The sequence below is a fragment of the Bos mutus genome, chromosome 1 (assembly GCF_027580195.1).
Source record: "Bos mutus isolate GX-2022 chromosome 1, NWIPB_WYAK_1.1, whole genome shotgun sequence".
In the NCBI taxonomy this organism is placed as follows: Eukaryota; Metazoa; Chordata; class Mammalia; order Artiodactyla; family Bovidae; genus Bos; species Bos mutus.
Genome location: NC_091617.1, coordinates 68,137,844 through 68,164,821, shown reverse-complemented (window position 1 = coordinate 68,164,821; position 26,978 = coordinate 68,137,844). Strand labels below are relative to the sequence as shown.

Sequence of the window (26,978 nt, the reverse complement as noted above, 5' to 3'; positions counted from 1 at the left end):
TATTTCAAGGAGAAAAGGTAAAAAAAAAAAAAAAAGTGTAAAAAAAAAAATCACATATTGTATTCGATCTACTACCATTTTTAGTTTCATCTCTGTAAACACCCAAGGAGAGGAAAATACCCTGGGACCCAGGTAGGGTCCAATATCCCCCTGGCTGGGTGACCACAGACGTGTCCTGAGCCAGGTACTTACCTCCACCACAATTCCCAGGTCCTTGACATAGTCCTTCTCTGTCTGTACCAGTTCATTCAGGACAAACCTGAGCAAGAGATTAAGAACAATGAGGGCTCCTCTTCACTGTGAAGCAAGAAATCCTCACATCAAAGTTCACAATAAAGTCACTTTGGTGCCTCTACAACAAGACCACCCAAACCCACACTGAGCACTCTGGCGGAGGTGCTGGCTGACGCCCCCTGGATGAGAGGCCCCCACTGGTGAGAAGCGGAGGGCATCCAGGCTGAGAGGGCTTTCCCAGACGGCAGCAATGCCAGAAGAACAACACTTACAACCAAGCGTTTGTCTTCCCATTGTTTACAATTCCTCCTCCTTCACCTATAACTGAATAATTGTACAACACAAGGCAAAAGAATACCAGCCACTTGGGCAAAACTGAGTTATGAAAGCTTTGATCAGCATGAGACTTCTCCTTCAGGTCAACTCTGTTCTTTGCTTAACCAGAACAGAAAGACATTTGTTTGATAAGCAACCTTTGGGCCTCAGAGACACTCATCAAGTGAAGTGTTTGAGATACAGAAGCTACAATTATTCAGATAGGTGTCCATGGTAACCAGCCTGCAAAATCCCCAGTCAAGGCCAGAAAGACTGACTGAAGCCATTCCCTAATCACCACTTTCAGTGTGGCCACCTCCCCAGCCCCACCAGAGGTGGGATTTAACCACTACAAGGATATTTACTTTCTTGGTTTCTTTCTTGTTAATGATTTCTTCTTCTTAGAGCATTTACTTTGTGCTTATGAGAGGGTAAGTGCTGTAAGCCCTAGTTTATGCAGATGTTGAGACTGTGGCAGTATTGCCAGAAATGACAATGTGAGAGGCAGAGCTGGGATCTGAACCCAGCTGTACGAGAGTTCAGAGACCATTCTTTCACTGCTGCCTGCTGCCTGGCTAAACTACTCAGACTGGCTCTCTGGAGTCCCTGAGGCATCAAAACCAAACATTTCTTTCTGTCCAGACAGTAAAGAGCTGGACATAAAGCAAGTATGGCTGTATACAGAGGCAGGGTAGCTGTATGCAGCCTACTAGAGTCTGACTTGTATCCAAGTTTGCAAGAGTTCTGCCTAGAGCCACACAGCTGCATTTTTGGTCTGAGTGGGAGAAGGAATCAAGTTCTAGGACATCAAAGAGGGGCTGCATTACAAGGGTGGTAGCCATTCTAAGCCGTGGAAGCAATTCATCTGAAATTTTTGTCCAATACAGCGCAGAGAAGCCACAAATCCCTGGGCCTGGAGCCCCAGGGTGATGGGGAGGAGGCAAGGGAAACACACACTTCTTTATCAGTGTGCCCAGCACTTCCAACCAGCTCCCTCTCTCTGATACACACAATTACGTGTTTCAGGCCACAGGAAGGAACTGGCAAGGCCAAATAAAAGCATTTAAATATACTGGAGCACAGACTGAGTTACGGCTTAGAAGAAAGTGGTAAAAAGAAAAACCACAGGAAAGTCAGAGTGGGAATTTGGGGCTGGAAGGGCTCTCTGGGGAGGAAGTCCGGCTGTCCGCCTCTGGATGGTATTTCTATCCTGCTGACATTGAAGGGTATCCTAGCTTTCCAGCCTCTAGGAAAGGGGACTGGACTAGGTGCTGCTAGTGGACCTAGCATCTCCTCCCTCAAAGGGCTGATGAAACACTTGAAGAGATGAGGACACATAGAAAGACATCTGAAAGGGACATAAAAGATTTATGCTGCCTGCATCTCAAGGCAATGCACAATCAATTGCCAAATAAATTGAACTGATAATAAAACAATTTTTTCATGTTCAGTTCTTCTGATTAAAAGTTATTTATCATTTATTAATTATTATTTGTTATTTATTATTTATTTATTAGTGGGCTTCCTTTATAGCTCAGTTGGTAGAGAATCCACCTACAATGCAGGAGACCCAGTTCAATTCCTGGGTTGGGAAGATCCACTGGAGAAGGGATAGACTATCCACTTCAGTATTCTTGGGCTTCCCTGGTGGCTCAACTGGTAAAGAATCCACCTGCAATGCAGGAGACCTGGTTTTGATCCCTGGGTTGGGAAGATCCCCTGGAAAAGGGAAAGGCTATCCACTCCAGTATTCTGGCCTGGAATATTCTCCAGGACTATACAGTCCATGGGGTTGCAAAGAGTAATACAAAGTAAATGTTATTTTCTGGTCCAACTAACTACTTCCAGATACAGGTAAGATCCACATCTGACCCTCTATCCTTCACAGTAGTAGGGAATGGCTGGTTTTCCACAGAAAATCTCTTAGAGCCTCTGCATTGGCTGTTCCCTGTGCCGAGAATACTTTTCCGCAATGGTTCAACCTCCTTCTGGTCTTCATGCAGAACACTTCAGTCAGAACCATTTAAAGCTGCAGCATGGCCCCATCCATACTCCTGATCGCCCTTACTATTTTTTTTTTTCCAGCTTCTAACATACTACATGATGTATTTTAAATTTTATTGTATGATTTCTCACATTAAAATGTGAACTTGCCACGAGAGCATGGACTTTTCTTTTGTTGTTATTGTTTGTTTTATTCACTGATATATGCCAAGCAGTTGGTACAACAGATATTCAACAAATATCTGTTGAATAAATGAGTGGCTAAAACTTGAAGACAATTACATCCATTCTTGACTTTTTTCTTCTCCTGGACAGATAACTGTCTGTTTTCATCTTTTTTCCATGGAGCTCCCATTTAATACTCTGAGGTCTTACTGGATTGAGTCTCAGTTCTCTATTCCCCTCAGCCTCCAGCCTCATGTGGGGTTTACAGTTAAACACCTACACATCATCTCTTTCACTGTGGCCATAAATTATAGCAGAATAAGGGCAATATACAGCAAAAGGAATGAGTCATTCTAACAGCTGGCTTTTTGGGACAGCACGGGATGTGGAGAGATACAGAGCTAAGCGAGGGAGAGAGGGGGAAGAAGCAACAAACTTTTGCCTCTCGGATCGAAATTAGACAAAGTCACGTCTGGAAGCAAGACAATGACTGGAAGCTTAAATGACTGTTTACAGGCTCTTACGTAGAGATAGGCTTTGCCAAGGAGCACCTGTCATCTCAAAGGTCACCACCCTGATATAAGCGTTCATCTTCCTGATGAAAGTTTTGCTTTGGCTTGACAAGACTGGAACCTCAGCTTCGACCCTGCCTCATCTATGTAAAAACAACCTGGAAAGCTAAGAAAATTAGCTTTGTCCAAATCCTAAGAAATTTCCCTTTGGGGATGGTATTTCTTTACTTCTATTCTATTCTTGGGGTTCCCCTGAGCACCATAAAGTTAAGGTGGTAAATACAGAACCAGAGGGCTTACATGCCCCCTGCTCATTTCCCCTAGGTGACAGCCCTGCCCTGGCTATGATGTTTCCTAGGAAATAGTCACAAATGGTCATTTGCCTATTTCCCAGCAACAGGAGGGACTGGCCTCATTTATTTTTGCTCATCATGAGGTCTACAACCAGGCTCAAGGAGTTATGAGTTTGAGGGATTAGGAACAGGGAGGGGCCTTTCCCAATCGCTTGGCCTGTTCTCACTGTGCTCACCATCACTCCCATGTCAGGCTACGTGCAGACTCATCAGCAGCTCTGCTGCCAACACTCAGTCAAACCCTGAACAAGAAAACTGAAGTTCCAGAGGGACTGTGGTTTTACATTAATGGTGTCACCATCCTCTTGATCAAACCAAGGAACAGAAGAGTGCCTTCACATCAGGGAGGATAACCCAAACCTTACACAAAACCTGGGTCCTTGTGAAATGGACTGCAGTGTGAACTGTATTTACCCCTAAACGTTCAAATAGCAAAGAGTTTCTCTTGGAACTCAGACCACAGTGAAATAAGTCAGACAGAGAAAGACAAATACTGTATGATATTACTTATGTGTGGAATCCAAAAAAGTAAAACAAACTATGAACATAGCAAAAAGGAAACAGACTCACAGATATACAGGACAAACTGGTTACCAGTGGGGAGAAGGAAGTGGGCAGGGGCAAGATAGGAGTAGAGGAGTAAGAAGTTGAAACTATTTTAGAAACTAGGAGTGAGAACTATAAAATAAACAAGCAAGGGTATACTGTACAGCACAAGGAAATATGCCAGCATTTTATAATAACTATAAATGGAATATAACCTGTAAAGTTGTGTGAATCACTATGCTATAAACCTGTAACTTAAGTAGTATTGCACATTAGCTATAATTCAATTTTTAAAAAATTTTTAAAATAACCAAAGAAGAAATATTACTATATAAAAATGTTTTTTAAATAGACAAAACCTTTGAGAAGCGGTGGAGCTAGACCTTAGCCCGGTAGCCCAACAGCTCCCTTTTCCTATATGTTACTTTCCTACATCTGGGGAAGCGTTTCCTCAGATAAAATTCCATCAGACTTTCTACCAAGGATTCTTTGATATGGGGTCATAGAAATGGTCCCAAACTTTCCTAATCTTTGTTTTCTTTTTATCATCACGTTTTAAATTTCTAACAGACCTTGGTTATAACCACACTTTGTCAGTAATATTTCAGCTGAAAATCCTTACAATCAGACCCAAACATCTCCTTATTGATCAACACCACACTGTATAGACCGACGGTCACCTTTACTTAGAATGAATGATATCAATGGAAACAGTGCGGGGAATCCCTAATTCTCCCTAAACTTCCCAGGACCCCTGACCCTTGCCCACTGCACACATGCGCAGGAGGCTGGAGTCTGGGGAAGTACTTACATCCTGCCTCTCAGGGCCTTGGCTTTCTGTTCTTCTTCCAGATTTCTGGGAGGTGTGGGTGGGGTCATGCCTTCATTCAGGCAGCCTGTGGGGTCTTTCAAGCTCCCTCGGTAAGATCCTCCTTCCAGACTCTGAAAAGAGAATAAACAACCCTAAAGAAGCGCACGTGATAGAGCAGTCTGGAAGTCCTCGAGTCCCCCCAGCCTGGCCACAGCCATCTTGGCAGATCAGTAACCAAGGCTGTCCGCCCTGAACCTCAGGGAAGTACCAGGAGGCCAGACTCCCATCTTCCTGCAGCAGGGCACCCAGAGCTGCCGCCTTCTCAGGCAATCAGGATGTGCTTGGCGTCAGGGGCTGCCAATTTCCCAGACATAATGCACACTGTCAAAGTGACTGATCTCTGGGTAAGAGCTCCAGAGGTAAAGCTAATTACTGCAATTCTACAAACAAGCAGCAAGGAAAGAAAGTCAGTTGTAGGACCACCAAGTGCAAGTTAACAAGGGGAGGGTGGTGATGGGAGAATTCATTCAGTAAAATCATGTTTGTTAAATCAGCTACAATTCTCTTTGAAGAGACTAATGAGATGCAGACAAGAAGAGGTAAACTGATTTAGCATTTTCTAAACACATCTTTGCTAAGGTTATTTACCAAGGGCTTTCTTTCATTTATTAATCCCTTTAATCTCTTTTAATTAAGGTGCTGAGAAATGAGTTAAAGAGCTTAATAAATATGTTACTCTAGAAAGAGCTAAGGGTAAAGGATTCTAATCCCAGATCTGCCAGTCCCTGGACAATCTTAAGACAGCTAAAATCATTCCAAATTGATTTCTTCTCAATTTCCAAATTGGGTTTCTCCTTTTTTAACAGATTTTTAAGGAACAGTCAGAGACAGTAGGCACATAACCCCTTGAAAAATTTAAAATGCTCTAAAACAGTGAGCTCCCCCCACTACCCCCATGGAGGGAACTAACCAGGATGCTAAAAAAAAATGGGGTCAATCTTAACATTTTTATAAGCACTGTAGGAAAAATAGCACAGAATGACATGTCATTTCATTGTGCAAACTGGCAGAAACCATGTGGATAAACAGTAAGCTGGAGACCAAGGTTATGGTGGGCAACTGTAAAACAAATACGAGAGCGTAATCCAGACTATCCACACAAAACGACTGTCTAGGACAGCCACTTTGTAGGAAAGGAAAGGCTTTACTTTAGCAGTCTTTGAAAGATCAAGAAGTGCCCCTACAGGCAGTAGGAACAAAAGGCTTCAGCGTCGTCTTAAACAACCTGCACCCGGAGTGTCTATCGTGAACTGGCTTAGCTGCAGTATTTCAGCACAGGCTGAACAGAGGTAGGAAAAGTCCAGGTAAATGAAACAGAAAGTGAATGAGGTGGCATTATACGAGAACAGGTGGGGGATATCAGAATTGGAGGCTAAAACACTTAAAGCTGAGAAGAGATGTCAACCTTTTTTTTCTCTATTTCACCCTTAAATCAAGAACCTGTGGCACAGCCTAACATGAATTTGTTATTAATACTAGAACTCAGCATTAAGAGGACAGCGTCTTCAAACTTGAGAGACAGAATTTCTTTTAACTTGACATGAAGGTATTTCACAGAACAAGTAACCAACCATGGAAGCTGTCATCCGGGGAAGAAGCCTAGGCTAAATATGTAGAAAGGTCAAGAAAAGTTTAGCTAAATGTGCAGATTCAGGATCTGTAACCAGTGATTAAGGAAATGAGTATCTGGTGCTGAGGCTTGACAAGCCACCAGACAGACATGCTTTCCAATGACATGTGACATGTCCCCTGGTGCCATCACCAGAGATAGGCTCCCCAGGCAGATGAACCCAGTTGGTGATTGATCTGATTACACGCCTTTTACTTCCCCTCCCTTTGCCCACATTGTTTCATTTCAGCCTTTGTTCTGTAGCTTGTTGGCTGGCAGGATGCTGGCTGCAAGGCCTGGGGAAATACGCTTACATCTCTGCTACAAGGGTCTCCCGTGGACCATCCATCTTGGCGTGGTCCACTCTCAACTCTTGTTCAGAATGAAGGACATCTGAGGAGTCCAAAGTGTTACACAGGGAAATATGTTCTGTCTCTTCGTGCTTGACCTGTTATATGAGCAAAGAGCCAGGTTATCTCTGGGCAAGGACTCTCAGGCATGGAGTTGAGGAAGGCAGAGGCAGTGAGAGTGGGAGAAGAGAGAAATTTAGGGTTTGGCTAAAGTGTGTGCTGTTTCGATCTCTGGGTTGGAAAAATTCCCCAGAGAAGGAAATGGCAACCCACTCCAGTATTCTTGCTCGGAGAATCCCATGGACAGAGGAGCTTGGTGGGCTACAGTCCACGGGGTTGCAAAGAGTCGGACACGACTTAGCAACTAAAACAACAGCAGCATGCTGGGTCATCTGTCTCAAATAATGGCATTGGCTAGAAATACCGTAACTAATGCAAGAGTGATTCCCTCTGAGGATCTGGCTACCTGTGCTCGAGTTGGGATATGGGGTCCCAGCCAAGGACTATTATAGGTGATCTTCAATTGTCTGTGCTGCTCCTTGGGGGACACGCGAAGTGATGGCTGGTTGATGAGTAGTGGACTGTGCAGCCACAGCGGGGACTTCTGCCCTGTCTTGGGCTCAGGACCACAATAGTCTCAACAAAGGAAAAGGTGTGCCAAGGAGGAAGCAACGAATGCTGCAAACGGGTGTTCTTATTGTTGGTGCCAGGTCAGGGAATAGAAATGCAAATACAATTCAAAAAAGTGGATTAAGAATGAAGGAAGACTATTGCCACAATGGAAATGAACACATTTCCTGTCAGCTTGATCTTGGACCACATATCCATAAAAAGCCCTTCCCTCAGGACTCCTATAAGCACCCTTTACATACCCTCTGAACAGTATTTATCACAGTGTTGTGACTGATTTGTTTATACTTAAGCAAATATTTATTGTACTTCTACTATGTGCTGAATATTTGCAAAGTGCTAGAGAAATGAAGACAGATAACATACGATTCCCTGCCCACCAAAATCTAAGCTACAATGGGCATTCTTCTAGATAGGAGGGTACCATGGGGAAGATGAGAAAAAAGAGCAGGCAGCTTTAAAGTGGGGTAGGGAAGGAAGGGAACGGCTCAGTGGAAGAGGCAACGCTTGAACTGAGTAACAAGAAATAGAAAAGATTTCACTGGATACACCAATGGGAGATGATCCAGGCAGGAGGAGCACAGCGAGTAAAGGACCGACTTGAGACACCGCCTGGGGCAGCCTGGGGAGCCGAAAGCCACCTGGTGTAGGGAGGACAGTCTGTAAAGGGGGGAGAAGGGGAATTAGCAAGTAACTGTGTGTTATGTGAGTTGGGGGGAGTAAGAACTAGGGAAAGGAGAAATAGGAAGTGAAATGGACAACCCTGGAGAAGGATGCAGAGATCAGATTACAAGAAGTCTTATGTGTAGCAAAAAATCCAAACCACTATGCTGAACACCTGAAATTAATACAAGACTGTAAATCAACTATACTTCAATTTTAAAAAAGAGTACCAACTTCCATGACCAATGAGAGGAGAATTTTATGCAGGGAAGTAATGTGATTGGATTAAGTTTAAGAAAGATTTGTCTTAATACTAAGAGCTCTTCACGACTTGGGAAAATGTATCTGATGTCAGTAAAGGAAGACAGGACTTACGATTTATATACTCTATGATTAACTACATTATTTTTTAAATATCTGAATTTCAACACTATGTTTAGATGATGATATTATGAGATATAATTGTGCTTAAAATCTTGTCGTTTTTCCAATTTTTCTTGAATGAGCATATAATGCTTTTGTTAATCAGAAAAGAACTATTAAAAGTTTTTTTAAAAGGAAAAATGAAAGAAAAGTAAGATTCCCCCCATCAGGCATGCAAAGAGACGTCAGACTGAAATTAAGGAGGAAATGATTGCAACTGCCCAGGTGGGAGAGGATTTCTGAGCATTAACCCTAGACTGTGAGCTCCATTAAGGAAGGTTCTATGCTGGCAAGACAGGCACAGAGTAGGACTCCAAGAATTTACTGAATGAAACTCTTGGGTAGAGGTCAAAGTTCATCTGAAAAAACAACAGTCAAGGGTGCTGATCCAGCATCACCCACCACAACCAACCTTTTAGCTGTCCTACCCTTTTATACAAATAAGTATGAAATATCTTGACAAAAAATATTACGATCTTAGTCACTCCCAGGCAAATTGGGGGCAGGGGTAGGGAAGCCATTTTAAAGTAGAAAAACTGAAGTCTGGATTTTCCAGGCAAATGACATTACACATTTGAGACTTCAGATTAAATTTTTTTGGTGGAAATCTAAACTATTCTATTTTAACAAGCTCAGGAATCTTTTCCACAGAAGGATGCCAGAGGACCTCAGTTCTTGAAAGCACACATTTTCACAATGGATATGATGAGGCCATTATTTCCTCCCATCTGGACTGTTAACTCTACTGTACCTTTGACAAAGCAAGCTGATTTATCTAAAGGAGAGCAAAGCATACACACAAATGCAGCCTGGCCCTAGCTACGTTCTGTGACCCACAGACTGACCTAGGGAGGTGAATACTATCAAAGTAGAAGAACCAGAGGGAACGAAGTCTTGCTGAAGCAGATAGGGCCAATTCTCAGGGTGTCAGGCCACCAGGTAGACCAAACAAGAGCTCAATCCTGGCCAGCCTCCTCCCTAAAGATGGAGGATTTTCAGTCAAGGGCCCAGCAGTGCCACCATGAGCGCAGTGAACTACTGTGACATGCCACCTGGGGACAGGAGTTCAGTGGGGAGGCTTTCCTTCTTGAGGCCTAGTCCCTGGTGGGTCAGACGGTAAAGAATCTGCCTGTAATGCAGGAGTCCCAGGTTCTATCCCTGGGTGGGGAAGATCCCCTGGAGAAGGAAATGGCAACCCACTTCAGTATTCTTGCCTGGGAAACACTATGGACAGAGAAGTCTGGTGGGGTACAGTGCATGGCGTAGCAAACAGTCAGACACGACTGAGTGACTAACACTTCACTCTTTCATCTAAGGTAGGTGGTAGAATCCTGGGCTGTTTACAAATACAGTAGATTCCCACAAAGCCAGGAAGCCCTTGCTCCTCAAACTTGAGGCATGCTAAGTCGCTTCACTATGGACTGCAGTGTTAGTCGCCGAGTTGTGTCCGACTCTTTGCAACCCCCTGCCAGGTTCCTCTGTCCATGGGGTTCTCCAGGCAAGAATACTGGAGTGGGTTGCCGTGCCCTCCTTCAGCAGATGTTCCCAACCCAGGAATCAAGCCTGAGTCTCCTGCACTGCAGGTGGATTCTTTATTGTCTGAGCCGCCAGGGAAGACCTTCAAATTTGAGGAATAAAACCAAATCACATAGACTGCTAAGCTACTACTCTGCATGCAACATTCACCCAACCACAGATCTACTAACTGACAAATACTGTGTCCCTGTGTTCCGGGTGAAGATAAAGTATGACTGACTCCCTTTCCCTGCCCTTCACAATGCAAATAAGGTGGTTAAGAGCTAACATTTGTGGGATGCTCACCTAATCAGTTTACAAAACACATTCATACCTTACTCAGCCCTCAGTGTAACTCTCTTGAGATTAGATTCGGGTAGACAGAATCATCACTGTTGATAGGCAAGATAAAAGAGAGGCCTCCAAGTAGACTAAATAACTTGCCCAAAGCTACACAATAAGTAGCAGAGGCAAGATTAACATTATGTCTCCTGATTCCTTAGGTACTTAGTAGCACCACAGCCAGTCCCTACATCTAGGAAAAACTTTATAAAAATCACACAGAAAAACAAGAGAGTCCTTAGTCCTGGCTTAAAGACCATACCTTAATACAAAACCCAGAAAAAGTATTTGAGCTCTCTTTGGGGGAAGATGTGTGGGCATGCTCTCCTGATAAACAAAATCACTGATTAAAGACCAAACTGGGGAGGTGAGACCTCAGGAGCATCCATTAATGTCCAGAGGGACTCACCAAAGGAGTTTTCAGGGTTTTATCTGCACTGCAGGTGAGTGGAACCTCTGTCCTAGCTCCCTAATGGCACCTCTCCAGCAGCAGAGATCACAACTTCTGGAGGCTGTAGCCCCGAATGTCATAGACATGTGACCATAACATACCAAGGGCAGCTTTCAGACCCAGGGACATGAGGGATCTCATGGCTTTTGGGTGGACCTTGGGACCAAATGATTTCTAACTACAGCATCTAGTACCATCTCTTGAGCAACCCAAAAAGAACGCAGAAAGAATCTAAGCCCTGGATGTAAAAGTCCAAGCACGCCAGATGCTCCTGTAGTATTTCCAGTTCTGTACATTTGGAAGGACCTTATTAGTTCTCCTTATACTGAATGAATTTCCACTCACAGGTTCTGCCCTCTGGAGCAGCCAAGAGTGAGACCAGTTCTTTCCCACAGCAGCACTCAATTACTAAACGACAGCTCTCATGTGCCTTTTCTCTCCTAACTTCTCCCCATACTTAACCTTCTGCAACTCTACTTCAAATGACACGCACTGCATGGTATTGGTACTTCCTCCAGGGCCCTTCCACTGAGTTCAAGAACATTTTAGAATGCTGCATTCAGAACCTGAGACATGACTCACACACAGCTCATGACAGGTGTGGTCTGAGGAGCTTTGAGTACAATGGGGCCATTACGCCCCTGGATCTGTACGCTGTACTTTCATTAACCCAGTCTATGACCACGCTGGTTATTTTGGCAGCTGACATACTATTGTACTTACAGTCAAATAAAAACTCCAGAACTTTTTTTTTTAATAGGCTCTAGATCTTATCCTCCTCTAAGATAGGCAGCCATGAGCAACAGGCATACCAGTGTTGGAGGTGAAGATGCAACTCCATATTCTCAAATAGGGCTGAAGAAACAACCACCTACAGTGCTCCGTTGCTACCCCATGGTGGGTACATAGGATAGGAAGAAAGAGACAAGTAGAGGAATGAGAAAGGATGGAATTTTGGTTAGAAGATTCTGAGAAATCAAACCACTGCTCTTGCCTTCCTTTTCGTGACACAGGCTTGGTTTTATATGTTTGGTCAAAGAAATTGCTGTAATTCTGGGTTTACTGCAGGTCCCCAAGAAGTAGCTATTGGTAGAAGAAGAAGTTAAAGTCCTTATTATGGTAAAGTCACCACTGAAAGGCCATTCATTCAACTGCCATTTTTAGACAGTTTGTTATAGGGCTGAACAACTCTAGCATTATCCTACACTTCCCTCTACTCTGGGACATTTGCTCTAATGGGACTTCTCAATATTTGTACTCACAGGGAAAACACGTGACCCATGGACCACACAAACTAGAGGCCTGTCGAGGCTCATGACAGTAGCAGAAGGTGAACAGGATCAGTAAGAAAATGGTAATCCAAAATGTGAAAAATACAGACTTTGGAAACAAGTGTTTACTGATGTAAGTATAAAAGACTAGGATGCACTAACACAAGGAGGAGGAAATAATGTCCCAAATGACTAATAATCTAGCTGTGGAGGTAAGCTGCAAATGAAAAGATGAAGATATTTTAACAAGTAACATAAAGGGATTATTAAGAGCTGTCCCAGGGAGCATGTGGTTTGCACAGAAACTGTTCTGGGACTTCTTCTGCAAGAAGAAACCTGGCCTGCGCTGGCCAGGGAGGCCCTTGTGGAGAGATGAGATTTGAGTGGGACCTTGAGGGGCTGCTATACTTTAGATAAGCAAAAATAGGGAGAACATTCCAGACCAGTCGGGGTGGTATGAACAGAAACTTGGGAGGAGGAAGCCAAATGCATGTTTAGGGACAGTGAAGAAAACAATTTGGTTGGAGCCAAGTTCATTGACCAGAATAACACATGATGTTGGAAAGGGAGGTTGGAGAACAGGCCACAAGACGTTAGACTATTGGGTAAGTTTGGGCTTCATCTGTGGGCCAGGGATTTCCAAACTTTGATTATATACTTCAATTAGTGAACACGATTATAGTCATGCACTCCCAAAACAAGTAACTTATTTATAAATTATGTTTCTGTACTCCTGTATTACCTTTAAGTACATAATAAAACATACACAAAACCATTTTAAAAGGATGAGTTAAAGAGATTCTAATATTTTCTTTCAGTACCTCAAAAAACCATCCTGTATACCTGGAGGCACTCCCACATTAGAGACCACTGCCATGAGGGGAGAGGGAGGCAGGGAGCCCTCACCAAGTAGGGAGACAATGTGGTGGGGGGGTGGCTGGTGAGGGTGGGAGGCAGATGATAGGGAGGAGGATTAAGAAGGCTTCTCTGGGCATGAGGTCAGGCCCATGCTCAGGTGGTAGAAGAGAAAATGCAAAAAAAGGGGCAAAAGAGAAAAGGCAAAAAGAGGGATGATTTTTTAAGGAAAAAAATTTAATGGTTATTTGGAGAATGAAGAGGGTCTATGGATTAGTGTAGAGAAGAGAGGAAGTGAGGAGTGGTCAGGGAGACGGGCTTTGAGAAGTCAGTGCTGTGCCCATGAGAGCTCTCAGCTCCCCTTGTGTCAGGGCTACCCAGACACACACCAGTTACCAGTCGGATGCCACTTCCCTACAGGCCAGTGGACCAGACTTTCAGAAGGCTACTTTGTCCTTGATACTTTTCACCTTTCATCAATGTCACAATCCCAAAAGGACCTGTTAATTGCCTAGGCTCATTCTCAAAAACAGCCAAAAGGACTTTGAGGTGCAGTTTTTAAGAAATCATCACTGGCTGGAAACAATCCTACAGGAGGAATGAAGACAGGTGCAAAGGAGAACACAGCAAACAGAAGTCAGGCCTGGGAGCCGCATGGAGGTGAAACATGCAGAACTGCCTCCAGGACCCCCACTTACCAGCTTGCTTTTGACCAACTGTTCTATCGCACTGACAAGGTCTGCAGCAGTAGGTACTTCGGTGGAAGCCTGCCGGGCTGCTAGCAAAGAGGAGGACTGCAAGACATTGAGCAGCAAGGGAAAAGCAGATTAGCGAGGAATGAGGAATAGCAATTAGGAAGAAACACAGCAAGTACAAAGCTCAAAGCAGGCAAGGGAAGCAAAGCTCTATGTTTAGAGGGAAGAGATGACACAGGGAGATGGGGTAGAGCAGGAGTGGGGCAGGCCTGCCGGACCCCTTGTCAGGAGCTCTGGCCAGCAGCGAAGCAGGGCCAGATGAGGCTCTGTTTAGGCAGGCCTCCAGAGGAGCTGCAGGGAGGGTCACTGAGTTCCCAAGAGGCCAACAGGGAAGGGCTGCGCCCACTGACAGCAACAGGGGAGGGGGCAGACAGGACTTTGGTCACTACAGGGCTGCCCACTGCTATTCCAGGAAATGAGGGGTCAATAAACCTAGCCTCAAGTGTGTCCAAACAGAAACTGTCCTTGCTTTGCTGAGATTTAGATCTTTAGTACAGACAGTCACTTTGTGTCAAGCAGAAATGCTAGGGGCAGGGCACTTGGGAGACCAGAAACTGTCTCCCTCTCTCTCTCTCTCTCTCTCTCTCACACACACACACACATACTCTCTCTCCTCCACAAACACAACTGTTTCTGGAAAGGCCCAGGACTGCGTTAGCAGGCCTTGTGCCTCTCATGCTGGGGCACACACGGACGACCCTGTTCACAGTGAAAGGAGGCTCAAGCCAGGGCCTTCCTCCTCCCTTCACATTAACAATGAGGACTGGGCCATGGGACTGTTGGTCAACGTCCCTGCTCCCCGAGGGACAGTGCTTTTGCTTTTGCTTTCTTCCTTTTCCTACTGGAGAAGAAACTGGGAGAGAAATGGTTAACCCTACATGCATGTGTAAACTTTAACCCACCCCGCACTTCCAAGAAGAGGGCAACGGTGTTCACAGGGCCCAGGACAAACGGGCATAGCGACTGTGGGAGTAGAAAGTTGAACTCCCCAGCTGGGCTCTGGATTCAAGCTTGTTCCTTAAGTTAGGGGGAAGAGTTTCAAAAGGGAAATTTTTTGTTGTCTCATCTAAGACTGACTTGAGGTTTTTGCTTCTGAGATGGGGTAATAATATCAAATGAATGTAATTAAGGGAGCAACACTCTTTTTCCTTTCCTGGAAAGCAGGAAAACAGCTTACTATTCTTTGGAAATCCAAGTTAGCTACTTCTCAATCTAGTAATCCTAACCCCCTGGGAACTGATTCCAAGGAAGGAAGTCAAAAGAAAAAATGCTGTATGTACCAAGTGATCTGCAGCAGTATTACCAAGAGCAGCAAAAATTAGAAACAACCCAGGATATCCCCAAACAGGTTGGTCAAGCGAATTATGATACATAAGTGTAATACTCCTCAACTATTAAAATTACAGTTATGAAAGTAAAATTAATAAGATTTTAGGAAATATTAAACATTGTTTATATTTAATTTTATAGGTATTAAAAATATAAAACACCGAACACATCATATGCCTATTTAGAATTATAAAAATAAAACATATATGCATATGAACAAATAGAAGGAAACAAGGAGAATTAAAGAACTGCATAATTCTAGAATGAGTGAATTTTTTAAAACTCCTTTTATACTGATTTAAAACTTATTTTAATAATTCCAATTCCATTTGCTAGAAAATTCTGAAGCTCGTCCCACTCCCAAATATTCCAGGAAAACAGAAGTTCAGAAATAAAAAACAGGACTGAGGAGGTTCACTTGTCTTAAAAGGGGCTAATGCCATCTGTCGTAATTCTGTGTCTGGGGTGAGGCTGCATTCACAGTTAAAGATTATCCAGAAACAACACAACATCCTTTCCCCAAAACAAACCGTGTTTGAGGGATTTCGAGGGGGAGGGTTCATGATCCTTCCTTGTAAGTTGGCACCTCCATGTGGAGGGCAGTGTGGGATGGTAGATATGTGACCTGAGCGCCCTGCTCCCCACACACATTCTCACTGCTTCTAGAACCTTTCACAATAGGCCTCTGGGAACACAGCAGGTTAGTTCTCGTTCCCATCTCAAGGCAAAGGTATTTCTGCCTCTAGGAATCCAGGATGGGTATCATGCCATGCTTCCTCTTCTCTTCCCAACAGTCCAGGGTCAGAGCATCACCTTAGGAGGGGCTGTAACTGTGTGCTTCTCATGGGTGAGTCACCGAGGGGGGCAGTACTCACACTGCAGTCACTGGCCTGTCTGTGGAAAATGTCCCTCTAGCTTAGCACTGAGGAAGAGTGCAAGTAACGTCTGGGGACAACTGATCCAAACGCAAAGCAGAGAGAATGCAAGTAAGATCTGGGATCTCACCAGGAACTCTGAAGCAACTGTACCCAGTACTTCCTGAATTGTACCCTGGGTGGCACTGTGAAGGTCAGCTCCCTGCCCATGCAACTTGGGCCCACCACCTCTGAGGGGGCTGCTGAATGCGGGACAGAGCACAAGAGAGCCAGGGAGACCCTGGGGGGATGGCTAACCACCACCAACAGTACCATAAAACAACACTGAAGTCACCACCTCTGCCTCCAGTCCTCTAGGACAGAAATGCTGAGAGAAGCAAGAGAAACGCGATGAAGTGAGAAGACTTCAGTGGTAAGGAAGGGTGGTGACAGATTACACTACGAAAGGAGGGACCTGCCTGAGCCCCAGCAAGGTACTGGGAAGCAAATCCAGCCTGAGCTCTGCTCCAGAACAGCTGGGATGATCAGCTGTGCTCAGAGACACAGGGACACACACATTCCCAACGCCAGCGAGCCTCTGCATGCCACTGAGCCAGGGGGTTTTGCAAACCAAAGAACTGGGGCAACCTGGCATATTGGGTTTGTCCATCTATGGCAAAACCTCCCCTTAGCAGCATCTCCATCCCTCACGCTGTCTGCACCACGCTTGACTGGAAGTTACTGTGATTTGGAGTTTAGAGTTAAGGATGAGAAAAACCATCAGCTAAAACATTGGTTGAATGGTTATGTACAACAGAACGATCACTACCTAGAGCCATCTCAGCTTCCTCTTTGAGACAAGTAGTTTCTTTCGGGATCTGCTGTTTCCGGAGAGAGAGACATTATCCTTCATCAGCAGGACCTGGTAATAGGCAGATTCTCACTTTGAGAATTCTCCCTTTGAGAACCCACCCCTACACTGCCCAGATTGAAGTTAGTCCCCATAACCCAATACAGACGGAATCTGCATCATCTGGGAGTCATGAGGCATAAGAGACAACAAGGGAGAGAGAGCATTACTACCCTCACCACACACACTAAACAAAATCACATTTCACACATGGCTCTTTCAAGTGTGAAAAAGATCCTACCATTTCGTCCTGCGTGGGGTCGTTGTCAAAGATCTTCATAGGCGGGGGGAGGGGTGTGTGTGACTCTTCATCTGCCTCATCTTCACCCCAACCTTTCTTGCTCTTCTAGAACAAAAGAGCAGCATTAGTCACTGTTTCCTACAGTTAGAGATGTCAGTTGGTTCAGGACTTGGGATTTCTTAAAAAACAACATATGATACCCTCCTCTCTCAACACACTCCTATTTTTCCCTGTGTGGAATGGGCACCCTTGTTTATCTCAAAGGACAGTGAGGACCAAATGGGGAAAACACACACACACACATGAAAGACATCTACTTTACTGGTTAGCCAGGAAAAGAAAGGCTGAGACAGTGGTCAGAGAGAAACCAGCATTTTAAGTTTATGAACAATGATTAAACCACAGTCTAAATGTCACCAGGCTCTACTGTCATTCTCAGAGGAAGAAAAAGCAGATAGCATAAAACTACAAAAACAGTCTGGTTTCATATCAAGAAGAATTTCTTAGCCATGTCAATGACTAGAGTAGGTTAGTTTGCCAGGTAAAAGAGTTATCTCATTCTGTAACCAAATACCCTGTACGTTTTGACCACAGAATCCCAGCTTTGGAAGGGATATAAGAGATCATTGGCCAGTCTGACCATCAGGTCAACATGGGTCTCTCCGACTGTTATGTGAGGTCATATGGTCTCCCAGACCTTTCCAATATGGATGTCCATTTGTTTTCATGAAGGCCCATTTCTAGTTGAGCTTTATTAAAGGCTGAAACCTTGCCAACTGTAAACCTTCACCTGTTAAGTGTAATACTCCCCTCTGGAGCAACCAGGAGTTGTATACTCCCTTTCATATATGGCTCTGCTCAACATACTGGAAAACAGTCATAATCTCAAAAGACAGTCCTCTTGTTTTCCAAGTGAAATGACCTCCATCCTTTTATTCTTATTCTAAACAGGCCTAGCAGGAACTTGCCTGGAAGTCCAGCGGCTAAGACTCCATGCTCCCAACGCAGGGGGCCAGCATTCAGTCCATGCTCAAGGAACTAGATCCCACGTGCCACAACTAAGCGTCTGTGGGTCACAACTAAAGACCTTGCCTGCGGCAACTAAGGCCCTAAGCAACCAACCAAACATTGTAAAAATCAGTAAATAGAAGTCCTAGCAGGTTTTATGCAGTCTTTAGTAGAGACTGGGGACTTGGTGACCACTGGCTCCCTGTGGGCCTAGACCGCCACATCCAGAGGGTGGGCGGAGGAGGAAGAGGGATAGATGGGGAGTTTGGGGTTGGCAGATGCAAACTATCACAGTTAGAATGGATAAACAACAAGGTCCTACTGCATAGTCAGGGAACTACATTCAAACTAGGGATCTGGAAAATAGCTAGGCCCAACAAGACCAACTATGGGGAGTTAGAATCCGGCTAGTTCACAAACCTTGGTGAAGGACACCTCTTGAGGCTCCAGGAATGAGGCATGTCAGAAGCCCCTCCTGATGGAAGGCTCCGAGGCCTCGTGTAATTACCTCATCAGCGCTGTCTCCCTGAGGGGTCGTCTCATCCCCAGGCTTGGGAGATCCCAGGTCAAAGCTCTTCCGACCATCTCGTACTTTCTTCTGCTTCTTGATGTTTCCATCTGCTTTCCCACTGTTAAGCCGGCGCACGGGACTCGTCAGCCACTTCTTCAGGGTGTTGGTGGAACGCTTGGGCCCAGGGGAGCTGTGGATGGAGTTCAGGGACGGTTGGGCCTGCAGGTTGGCCACCGACTCGGACTTGCCTCCGTTTTCACTTGAGGAATGAGAGTACGCATCTGAGGAGGAAGAACAGATAGCCATAGCTGTGTCAGGACACTTCAGGTAGGCTGCCAGCCTGGGAATAAGAGAGCTCGGCCTCAGGAAGCAGGGCACAAGGCCGAATGTCAAGGCCAGCTGCAGATCCTGGTCAAGGGAACCCCCTTATTATCAGATGGTAATAGCTAACACTCAAGTCACAGGTGCTGTGGATACAGTAGTAGTAGAAAACAAAGACCCCTACTGCTGCTGCTGCTGCTAAGTCGCTTCAGTCGTGTCCGACTCTGCGACCCCATAGACGGCAGCCCACCAGGCTCCCCCGTCCCTGGGATTCTCCAGGCAAGAATACTGGAGTGGGTTGCCATTTCCTCCTCCAATGCATGAAAGTGAAAGTGAAGTCGCTCAGTCATGTCTGACCCTCAGCAACCCCATGGACTGCAGCCTTCCAGGCTCCTCCGTCCATGGGATTTTCCAGGCAAGAGTACTGGAGTGGGTTACCATTGCCTTTTCCGACAGACCTTTGCCTTCATGGAAAAAAAAAATCAAGCCTCTAAGTGAGATTCATCAACTGATACCAATGTCATAAAGCACCGATGAGTATTCTAAAGTTGTATAAGACAGATTTTATTTTCAAACCCCTTATTTAGTTACATACACAGAGAGAGACAGAGAGACAGAGAGAACGAGAAAGACAAGAGCCAAAGAGCAAGACAGGACACGCAAAATAAAGATAAACGCACAAAGCAGTATATGATTAATTGCCAAAGGGCTGGCATGGACTCTAGACGATAAAGAAACAGAGTTCAGAGGAGGGTCAGATCAGTGTAGGCAGCAAGACTGGTCTGAAAAGCTTTAATGGAAAAGATGTGTCTGAATAGAAGAGAAGGAATTCCAAAAGGGGGAGATGGCAGGAACAAAAGCACAGAGGCAGGAAAATGGAAAAATAAGTTAACACAGCCCTTAAATAGATCCTTTAAATGAAATACAGATTAACAGAAGGAAAACTGGACAGAAAGAACAGTGAAAACATTTAATAATAAACTAGAGGAGTATGAACTTTATTATGAGACTCTACTGGGAAATGGGGTGATAGAAAGGGCTTTTGTCTTTTAATTAATTTGGTAACTACATGTAACATAGCCCTGGGAAGAAGACTGAATCCAGAAGGCCGCACTAGGACACACCGAGGACAAAAGAAGGAATGTGAGGCATTTCAAAGCAAGATGTGATAGGGCTAGTATCTGGATGACACACCAAAGGTGAGCAGTCTCTTTTGTGCTGCTGCTTCTCAATGGCGAAAGGTCTTGGGAGAACACCTGACCAGTTTCACCTCACCCCTGATGGGTCCTCTTACCCTGGTACCAGTTTACATGCTGGTATTTAAACAGAGTATTGCTGTGACTTTTCATACCCAGTTGTCTCAAAGACCAAATCATCTTTTCCTATAATGACTTTATCTGAGACCCAGACTAGAGGTCTAACCTGGCCTTGGAGGCCCTACAGCCTAGACCTGCCCAATACATTCAGTATAAAGCCTTAAAGTGAATCAATGTTTTTGCCAATAGAGAGCTGCCTCCAGCTTTTATACTGGTGGATCTCATAGGCACCAAGCTCAGGCTGTTGACCCTGTGGGAACTTCCTTAGCTATGGTCAGAGTTCTGTGCATACTCTGGAAAACAACGGCAGAATATCTGCATGTAGAAGCATTAAAAATTGAGCTCCTAAAGCCCCTTGGTATGAAGGAACACTCAGAGGGCTGCTCAGCTCAGGGACTATGTGGGGATCGACTGGCCTGCTTGACGTCTCTTTAAGGACAAAGTTGTAATCTTATCTCAAGAGAATTCTGTGTTGGCTGTGGTATTGGTTGTGTTGACATTATTTCTCAAGTGTTTGGTATGGACCAAACTCTTGTTCTCAGAAGCCTGGGTGATAAACATCTCAGAAGCACTGGTAGTCGGCCTCTTATCTTTCTGTCGATAAGCTGCAGAGGCTTTCCATTCACCATACCCATGTGACACCACAAAGTTCTATTAAATCCAAGCCTTCAAAACTTAGATATCAGCATATGTTATGTCAGCAGAGCTAGAGGCCCAGCTACATTAACTGTGCCTGGTACTACTACGCAGACAGATGACTGAATACATTTTCTGTTCCACGGCAAACCATAGGCTGGCTTTGAGATTTAAGAATGCAAATTTTGACTGACCATTCTTCTTGTCTCTCTGTCATCTGGTTCTGCTTTGGTGCATTCTGCACAGATTAGTGGCAAGTGGACAGATTACAAAGTACAAATAAAAATCAAGAGTATTCTCACTTTTGTTTCAAGTTTATTCTGTGAAAAACAATTAGGGCCATTCAACCACAGCCCACATAAAAGAGAATTCAAGAATTGGAAGCAACCTCTAATTTGTCATTTACAGTTAGGGTCCTGTATTGAGGCAGGGCTGCCTCTAAATCACTTTGAATGCAAAAGAATATGACATCATTTAGTCTCAAATTTATACTTAGTTTATTGCTACTTCAAAGAATAATTGGCACGTGATGCTCATCCTGTCTTTGAAAAATGGATGCAATGAGCTGTTTGAAAATTTATTCTAGTACCTTTCCAGGCACAACAGTTAACTGACTGATTTGTAACAACTACAACAGTAATACTGTTATTTCATCAAATCTCCCCAAGCTGAGATAGGTACTATTTAGTAGGATTGTCATTTTAGGAAATAGAGTGTTCCAAGAAACCAAGGGTCAGTGTTGGTAAGTGGCAGAGAAGCAAAATTTATACCTAGATCTGACTCCACTACACATATATTTAATCTTAGTCCAACATTTGTGTTTATACCATGTATTCTTTTAGCCTCTATAATTATTGTAAAAAGGACCATCACGTTGCTAGTCTATGCAACATTAATATAATATAAATATACATTTATATATAATTTATATGTTACAACATTTCAATGATGAAAACAATCTCAGTCTCACTAATTTTACAGATAAGGCAAGGAAAGCTTGTATTGCAAGGAAAGCTTGTATTTGGGAAATCCATGGTCATAGATCAGTTAGTCATAAAGCTAGGACCAGAATCCAGGCACCTCTACATCTCTCCAGGGTTCTGAACTAAGGCTTCATCTTTAGCCTTGAGGCATTAAAAACTGCCTCATAAGGTTGGTATCTGGCTTTAAGTCACTGAGAAGACAGGTAATGTGCAGGTAATAAAGTTCCTTGGTATGTCCATCCTTTCTAGATCAGGAAAAAAAATATTCTGAGGTTGATTTTACTATGAGATATTTTTAAGACAGAGAAAAATATATAGAAAAAAATTAACATTCAGGTACCTACCACCTAGGTAGGTAGACAATTTTTTTTTGCCATATTTTCTTGTTTTAAATCTTTCTTTTAATTGAACTATAATTGATTTACAAAGTTATGTTGGTTTTAGGTGTATAGCAAAGTGATTGTTATACATATGTGTGTGTACATATATACATATTTTTTCAGATTCTTCACTATTATAGGTTATTATAAGATGTTGAATATAGTTACCTGTGCTATACAGTAAGTCCTTGTTTATCGAATTTATATACAGTAGTGAGTGAAAGTCGCTCAGTCATGTCCAATTCTTTGTGACCCATGGACTGTACACTCCATGGTATTCTCCAGGCCAGAATGCTGGAGTGGGTAGCCTTTCCCTTTTCCAGGGGAATCTTCCCAATCAGGGATCGAACCCAGGTCTCCTGCATTGCAGGCGGATTCTTTACCAACTGAGACACAAGGGAAGCCCATGTAGCCCATATAGAGTAGTGTGTATATGTTAACCCCAAAGTCCTAATTTATCCTCCCCCCTCTTTCCCCTTTGGTAATCATAAACTTGTTTTCTATGTCTGGAGTCTGTTTCCATTTTGTAAATAAGTTCATTTATATCATTTAAGACTTCATATGTAAGTGATACACTATGGTATTTGGACTTCACTTAAAATGATAATCTCAAGGTCTATCCATGTTGCTGCAATGGCATTATGTCATTCTTTTTTATGGATTAGTAATATTCCATTATATGTATAATATGTGTGTGTGTGTATATATATATACATACACACACTACATCTTCCTTATTGATTCATCTGTTGATGGACATTTAGGTTGCTCCCATGTCTTAGCTATTAAAAATAGTGCTGCTATAAACATTGGGGAGCAGGTATCTTTTCAAATGAGAGTTTTCCTTGGATATCTGCCTAGGAATGAGATCACTGGATCATATGATAATTCTATTTTTAGTTTTTAAGGAATCTCCATATTGTTCTCCATAGGAGCTGCACCAATGCGTATTTCCAACAACAGTGTAGAGGGTTCCTTCTTCTCCACATCTTCTCTAGCACATGTGATTTCTAGACTCTTTGATGATCGCCATTCTGATCAGTGTGAAGTGATACCTCATTGTAGTTTTAATCTGCATTTCTCAAATAATTAGCAATATTGAACACCTCTTCATGTGGCTGGCTGTGGGCCATCTGTATGTCTTTGGAGAAGTGTCTATTTAGGTCTTCTGGCCATTTTTTGATTGGGTTGTTTGCTGTTTTTTTTAATATTAAGCTGTATGAGCTGTTTGTATATTTTGGAGATTAATCCCTTGTTGGTAGCATTGTTCATAAGTATTTTCTCCCAACTCATAGTTGTCTCTTCTGTTTATGGTTTCCTTTGTTGTGCCAAAGCTTTTAAGTTTAATTAGGTTCCATTTGTTTATTTTTGCTTCTGTTTCTGTTACTCTAGGGTAGAGAGCCAAAAAAATATTGCTGTGATTTATGTCAAAGAGTAGTGTGCACCTACATCTTCCTCTAGGAGTTTTACAGTACTGTATTTGGTCTTATGCTTAGGTCTTTCATTCATTTTGAGTTTATTTTTGTATATAGATAACGTTCTAATTTAATTCCCTAGCCACCTCTCTAAACTGCCCAATTTCTTCCTTAGTATCTAAGAAAGTAGACATGATGCACGGTCACAGAACACATTCCAAAGCTTCACCGATGACTAGAGAATTCTTGACACCAACATTCATCTCTTAATGATATTTTGTTCAAGCAGATTAAAAAAGAAAACTTCTTTCAGTATAAGTGGCATAATTTCCCTGCCTTGATTATATGATTCAAGAATAATCTACTGGTGCCTACCTAATGGATGGCAACAGAGAGATGGCAGCACTGGACAGACATTCAGGCCTCTGTTTCTTCATCCATAAAATGGTCAGATTAGACACAGTGCATTCAAAGTCTTGCCCTACCACTGGGCCAATTACTTGATCTCTGTCTATCTCAGTTTTCTCATCAGTGAATGAAGATAACATTAGCATCAACCCTATAGGGCTGTTATTAGGATTAAGGAATAAATATTTGTGAAGCGCTTATAACAAATGTTATAATTCCACTGGAAGTACTATCTAAGTTACATAAAAAGTAATAAAACCATAACTATCTCCCCTAGTTCCATGTCTGTGATTCTACTCTGTATCTTCCTTCACTACATCTGTATGTTCTTCTAAAGGCTAGACTAGATAACGTAAGGCCATTTTTAACCTCAAAGTGCTATGCTTCATGAAAACAAAGAAAAACTTAGGGTTACCAGTTGCTATTCTGTGCTATTCTCCCTTCCAACATAGAATAACTTACAATCAATGCCTAAAATCTCACTGGAGTATAAGGAGTCACATCCTTGGGCTACCAGGTCATTGCTGTCCGCCCCCCCACGATTAAGAAGTTTAAGCAGTACAGGTTACTCCCTGGAGATGACACATGCCTCTTTATCTACAGTGTATCCCTAGGAACAGGAGCTTCTGATGGGCTTGATGACCAGGCAACTGAATGGCTGTGAATATTTAGTTCAGTCGCTCAGTCGTGTCCAACTCTCTGCAACCCCATGAATCGCAGCACGCCAGGCCTCCCTGTCCATCACCAACTCCCAGAGTTCACCCAAACTCACGTCCATCGAGTCAGTGATGCCATCCAGCCATCTTATCCTCTGTCGTCCCCTTCTCCTCTTGCCCTAAGTCCCTCCCAGCATTAGTCGTTTCCAATGAGTCAACTCTTCGCGTGAGGTGGCCAAAGTATTGGAGCTTCAGCCTCAGCATCAGTGCTTCCAAAGAACACCCAGAACTCATCTCCCTTAGAATGGACTGGTTGGATCTCCTTGCAGTCCAAGGGACTCTCAAGAGTCTTCTCCAACACCACAGTTCAAAAGCATCAATTCTTCGGTGCTCAGCCTTCTTCACAGTCCAACTCTCACATCCATATATGACCACTGGAAAAACCATAGCCTTGACCAGACGGACCTTTGTTGGCAAAGTAATGTCTCTGCTTTTGAATATGCTGTCTATGTTGGTCATAACTTTCCTTCCAAGGAGTAAGCATCTTCATGGCTGCAATCACCATCTGCAGTGATTTTGGAGCCCAGAAAAATAAAGTCTGACACTGTTTCCACTGTTTCCCCATCTATTTCCCATGAAGTGATGGGACCAGATGCCATGATCTTAGTTTTCTGAATGTTGAGCTTTAAGCCAACTTTTTCACTCTCCTCTTTCACGTTCATCAAGAGGTTTTTTAGTTCCTCTTCACTTTTTGCCATAAGGGTGGTGTCATCTGCATATCTGAGGTGATTGATATCAATCTTGATTCCAGCTTGTGCTTCTTCCAGCCTGGCGTTTCTCATGATGTACTCTGCATATAAGTTAAATAAGCAGGGTGACAATATACAGCCTTGATGTACTCCTTTTCCTATTTGAAACCAGTCTGTTGTTTCATGGCCAGTTCTAACTGTTGCTTCCTGACCTGCATACAGGTTTCTCAAGAGGCAGGTCAGGTTGTCTGGTATTCCCATCTCTTTCAGAATTTTCCACAGTTTATTGTGATCCACACAGTCAAAGGCTTTGGCATAGTCAATAAAGCAGAAATAGATGCTTTTCTGGAATTCTCTTGCTTTTTCGATGATCCGGTGGATATTGGCCATTTGATCTCTGGTTCCTCTGCCTTTTCTAAAACTAGCTTGAACATGGTTCAGGTATTGCTGAAGCCTGGTTTGGAGAATTTTGAGCATTACTTTACTAGCGTGTGAGATGAGTGCAATTGTGTGGTAGTTTGAACATTCTTTGGCATTGCCTTTCTTTGGGATTGGAATGAAAACTGACCTTTTCCAGTCCTGTGACCACTGCTGAGTTTTCCAAATTTGCTGGCATATTGAGTGCAGCACTTTCACAGCATCATCTTTGAGGATTTGAAATAGCTCAACTGGAATTCCATCACCTCCACTAGCTTTGTTTGTAGTGATGCTTTCTAAGGCCCACTTGACTTCACATTCCAGGATGTCTGGTTCTAGGTGAGTGATCACACCATTGTGATTATCTGGGTCGTGAAGATCTTTTTTGTACAGTTCTTCTGTGTATTCTTGCCACCTCTTCTTAATATCTTCTGCTTCTGTTAGGTCCATACCATTTCTGTCCTTTATTGAGCCCATCTTTGCATGAAATGTTCCCTTGCTGTGAATATTAGGGTCTCAGATAACATCATGGGGTTGGAATAAACATATCAACATTATTGGTCTAAGCCTTGAGAGAAAGGTTCCATAATTTTAGGTATTCAAGAATCATGTTTCTAAGCACCACAGGAGATGAGAGCTGTCTGCTTGACATAAAGATGAAAATTGAAATAAAGCCCATGAGAGTTTACATACTTGAACACATCCTAGAAAGTCCACTGTTTATGTTGTATATTCTTTTAGTTGCGTAACCTTTCATTATTAACCAAAATATAAGATATTTGTATACAACAGGGGTAGTGACTGAATATACTAGAAATTTTGTTCATTTATAAATTAAATTTTCTTCCTGAAATGTTTTGCCTCATATTTATTTCACTTTTAATGTTACACCTAAAAAAGAAAAGCTTCTACTTTTTTTTTTGCTCTAGTGTAAATTTTGCAAAACTATTCCTAAAGAACACATTGTGTACAAGTCACCA

The 26,978-nt window shown here is 43.3% G+C and overlaps 1 protein-coding gene across 15 annotated transcripts in view; it reads right to left on the bottom strand.

Moving 5' to 3' along the window:
- KALRN (kalirin RhoGEF kinase) overlaps positions 1-26,978 on the bottom strand; it is a 692,774-nt gene that overhangs the window by 62,946 nt on the left and 602,850 nt on the right. For 12 of the 15 annotated variants that reach the window (XM_070370301.1, XM_070370325.1, XM_070370315.1 and 9 more), the window contains 4 exons: positions 18,715-18,998; positions 17,199-17,303; positions 4,941-5,071; positions 193-259 (listed from right to left, as the gene is read on the bottom strand). In XM_070370301.1, coding sequence (XP_070226402.1) covers positions 193-259; positions 4,941-5,071; positions 17,199-17,303; positions 18,715-18,998 — 587 coding nt within the window. The remainder of the gene's footprint in view (positions 1-192; positions 260-4,940; positions 5,072-17,198; positions 17,304-18,714; positions 18,999-26,978) is intronic. The other 3 variants (XM_070370311.1, XM_070370385.1, XM_070370411.1) reach the window with 1 other exon arrangement.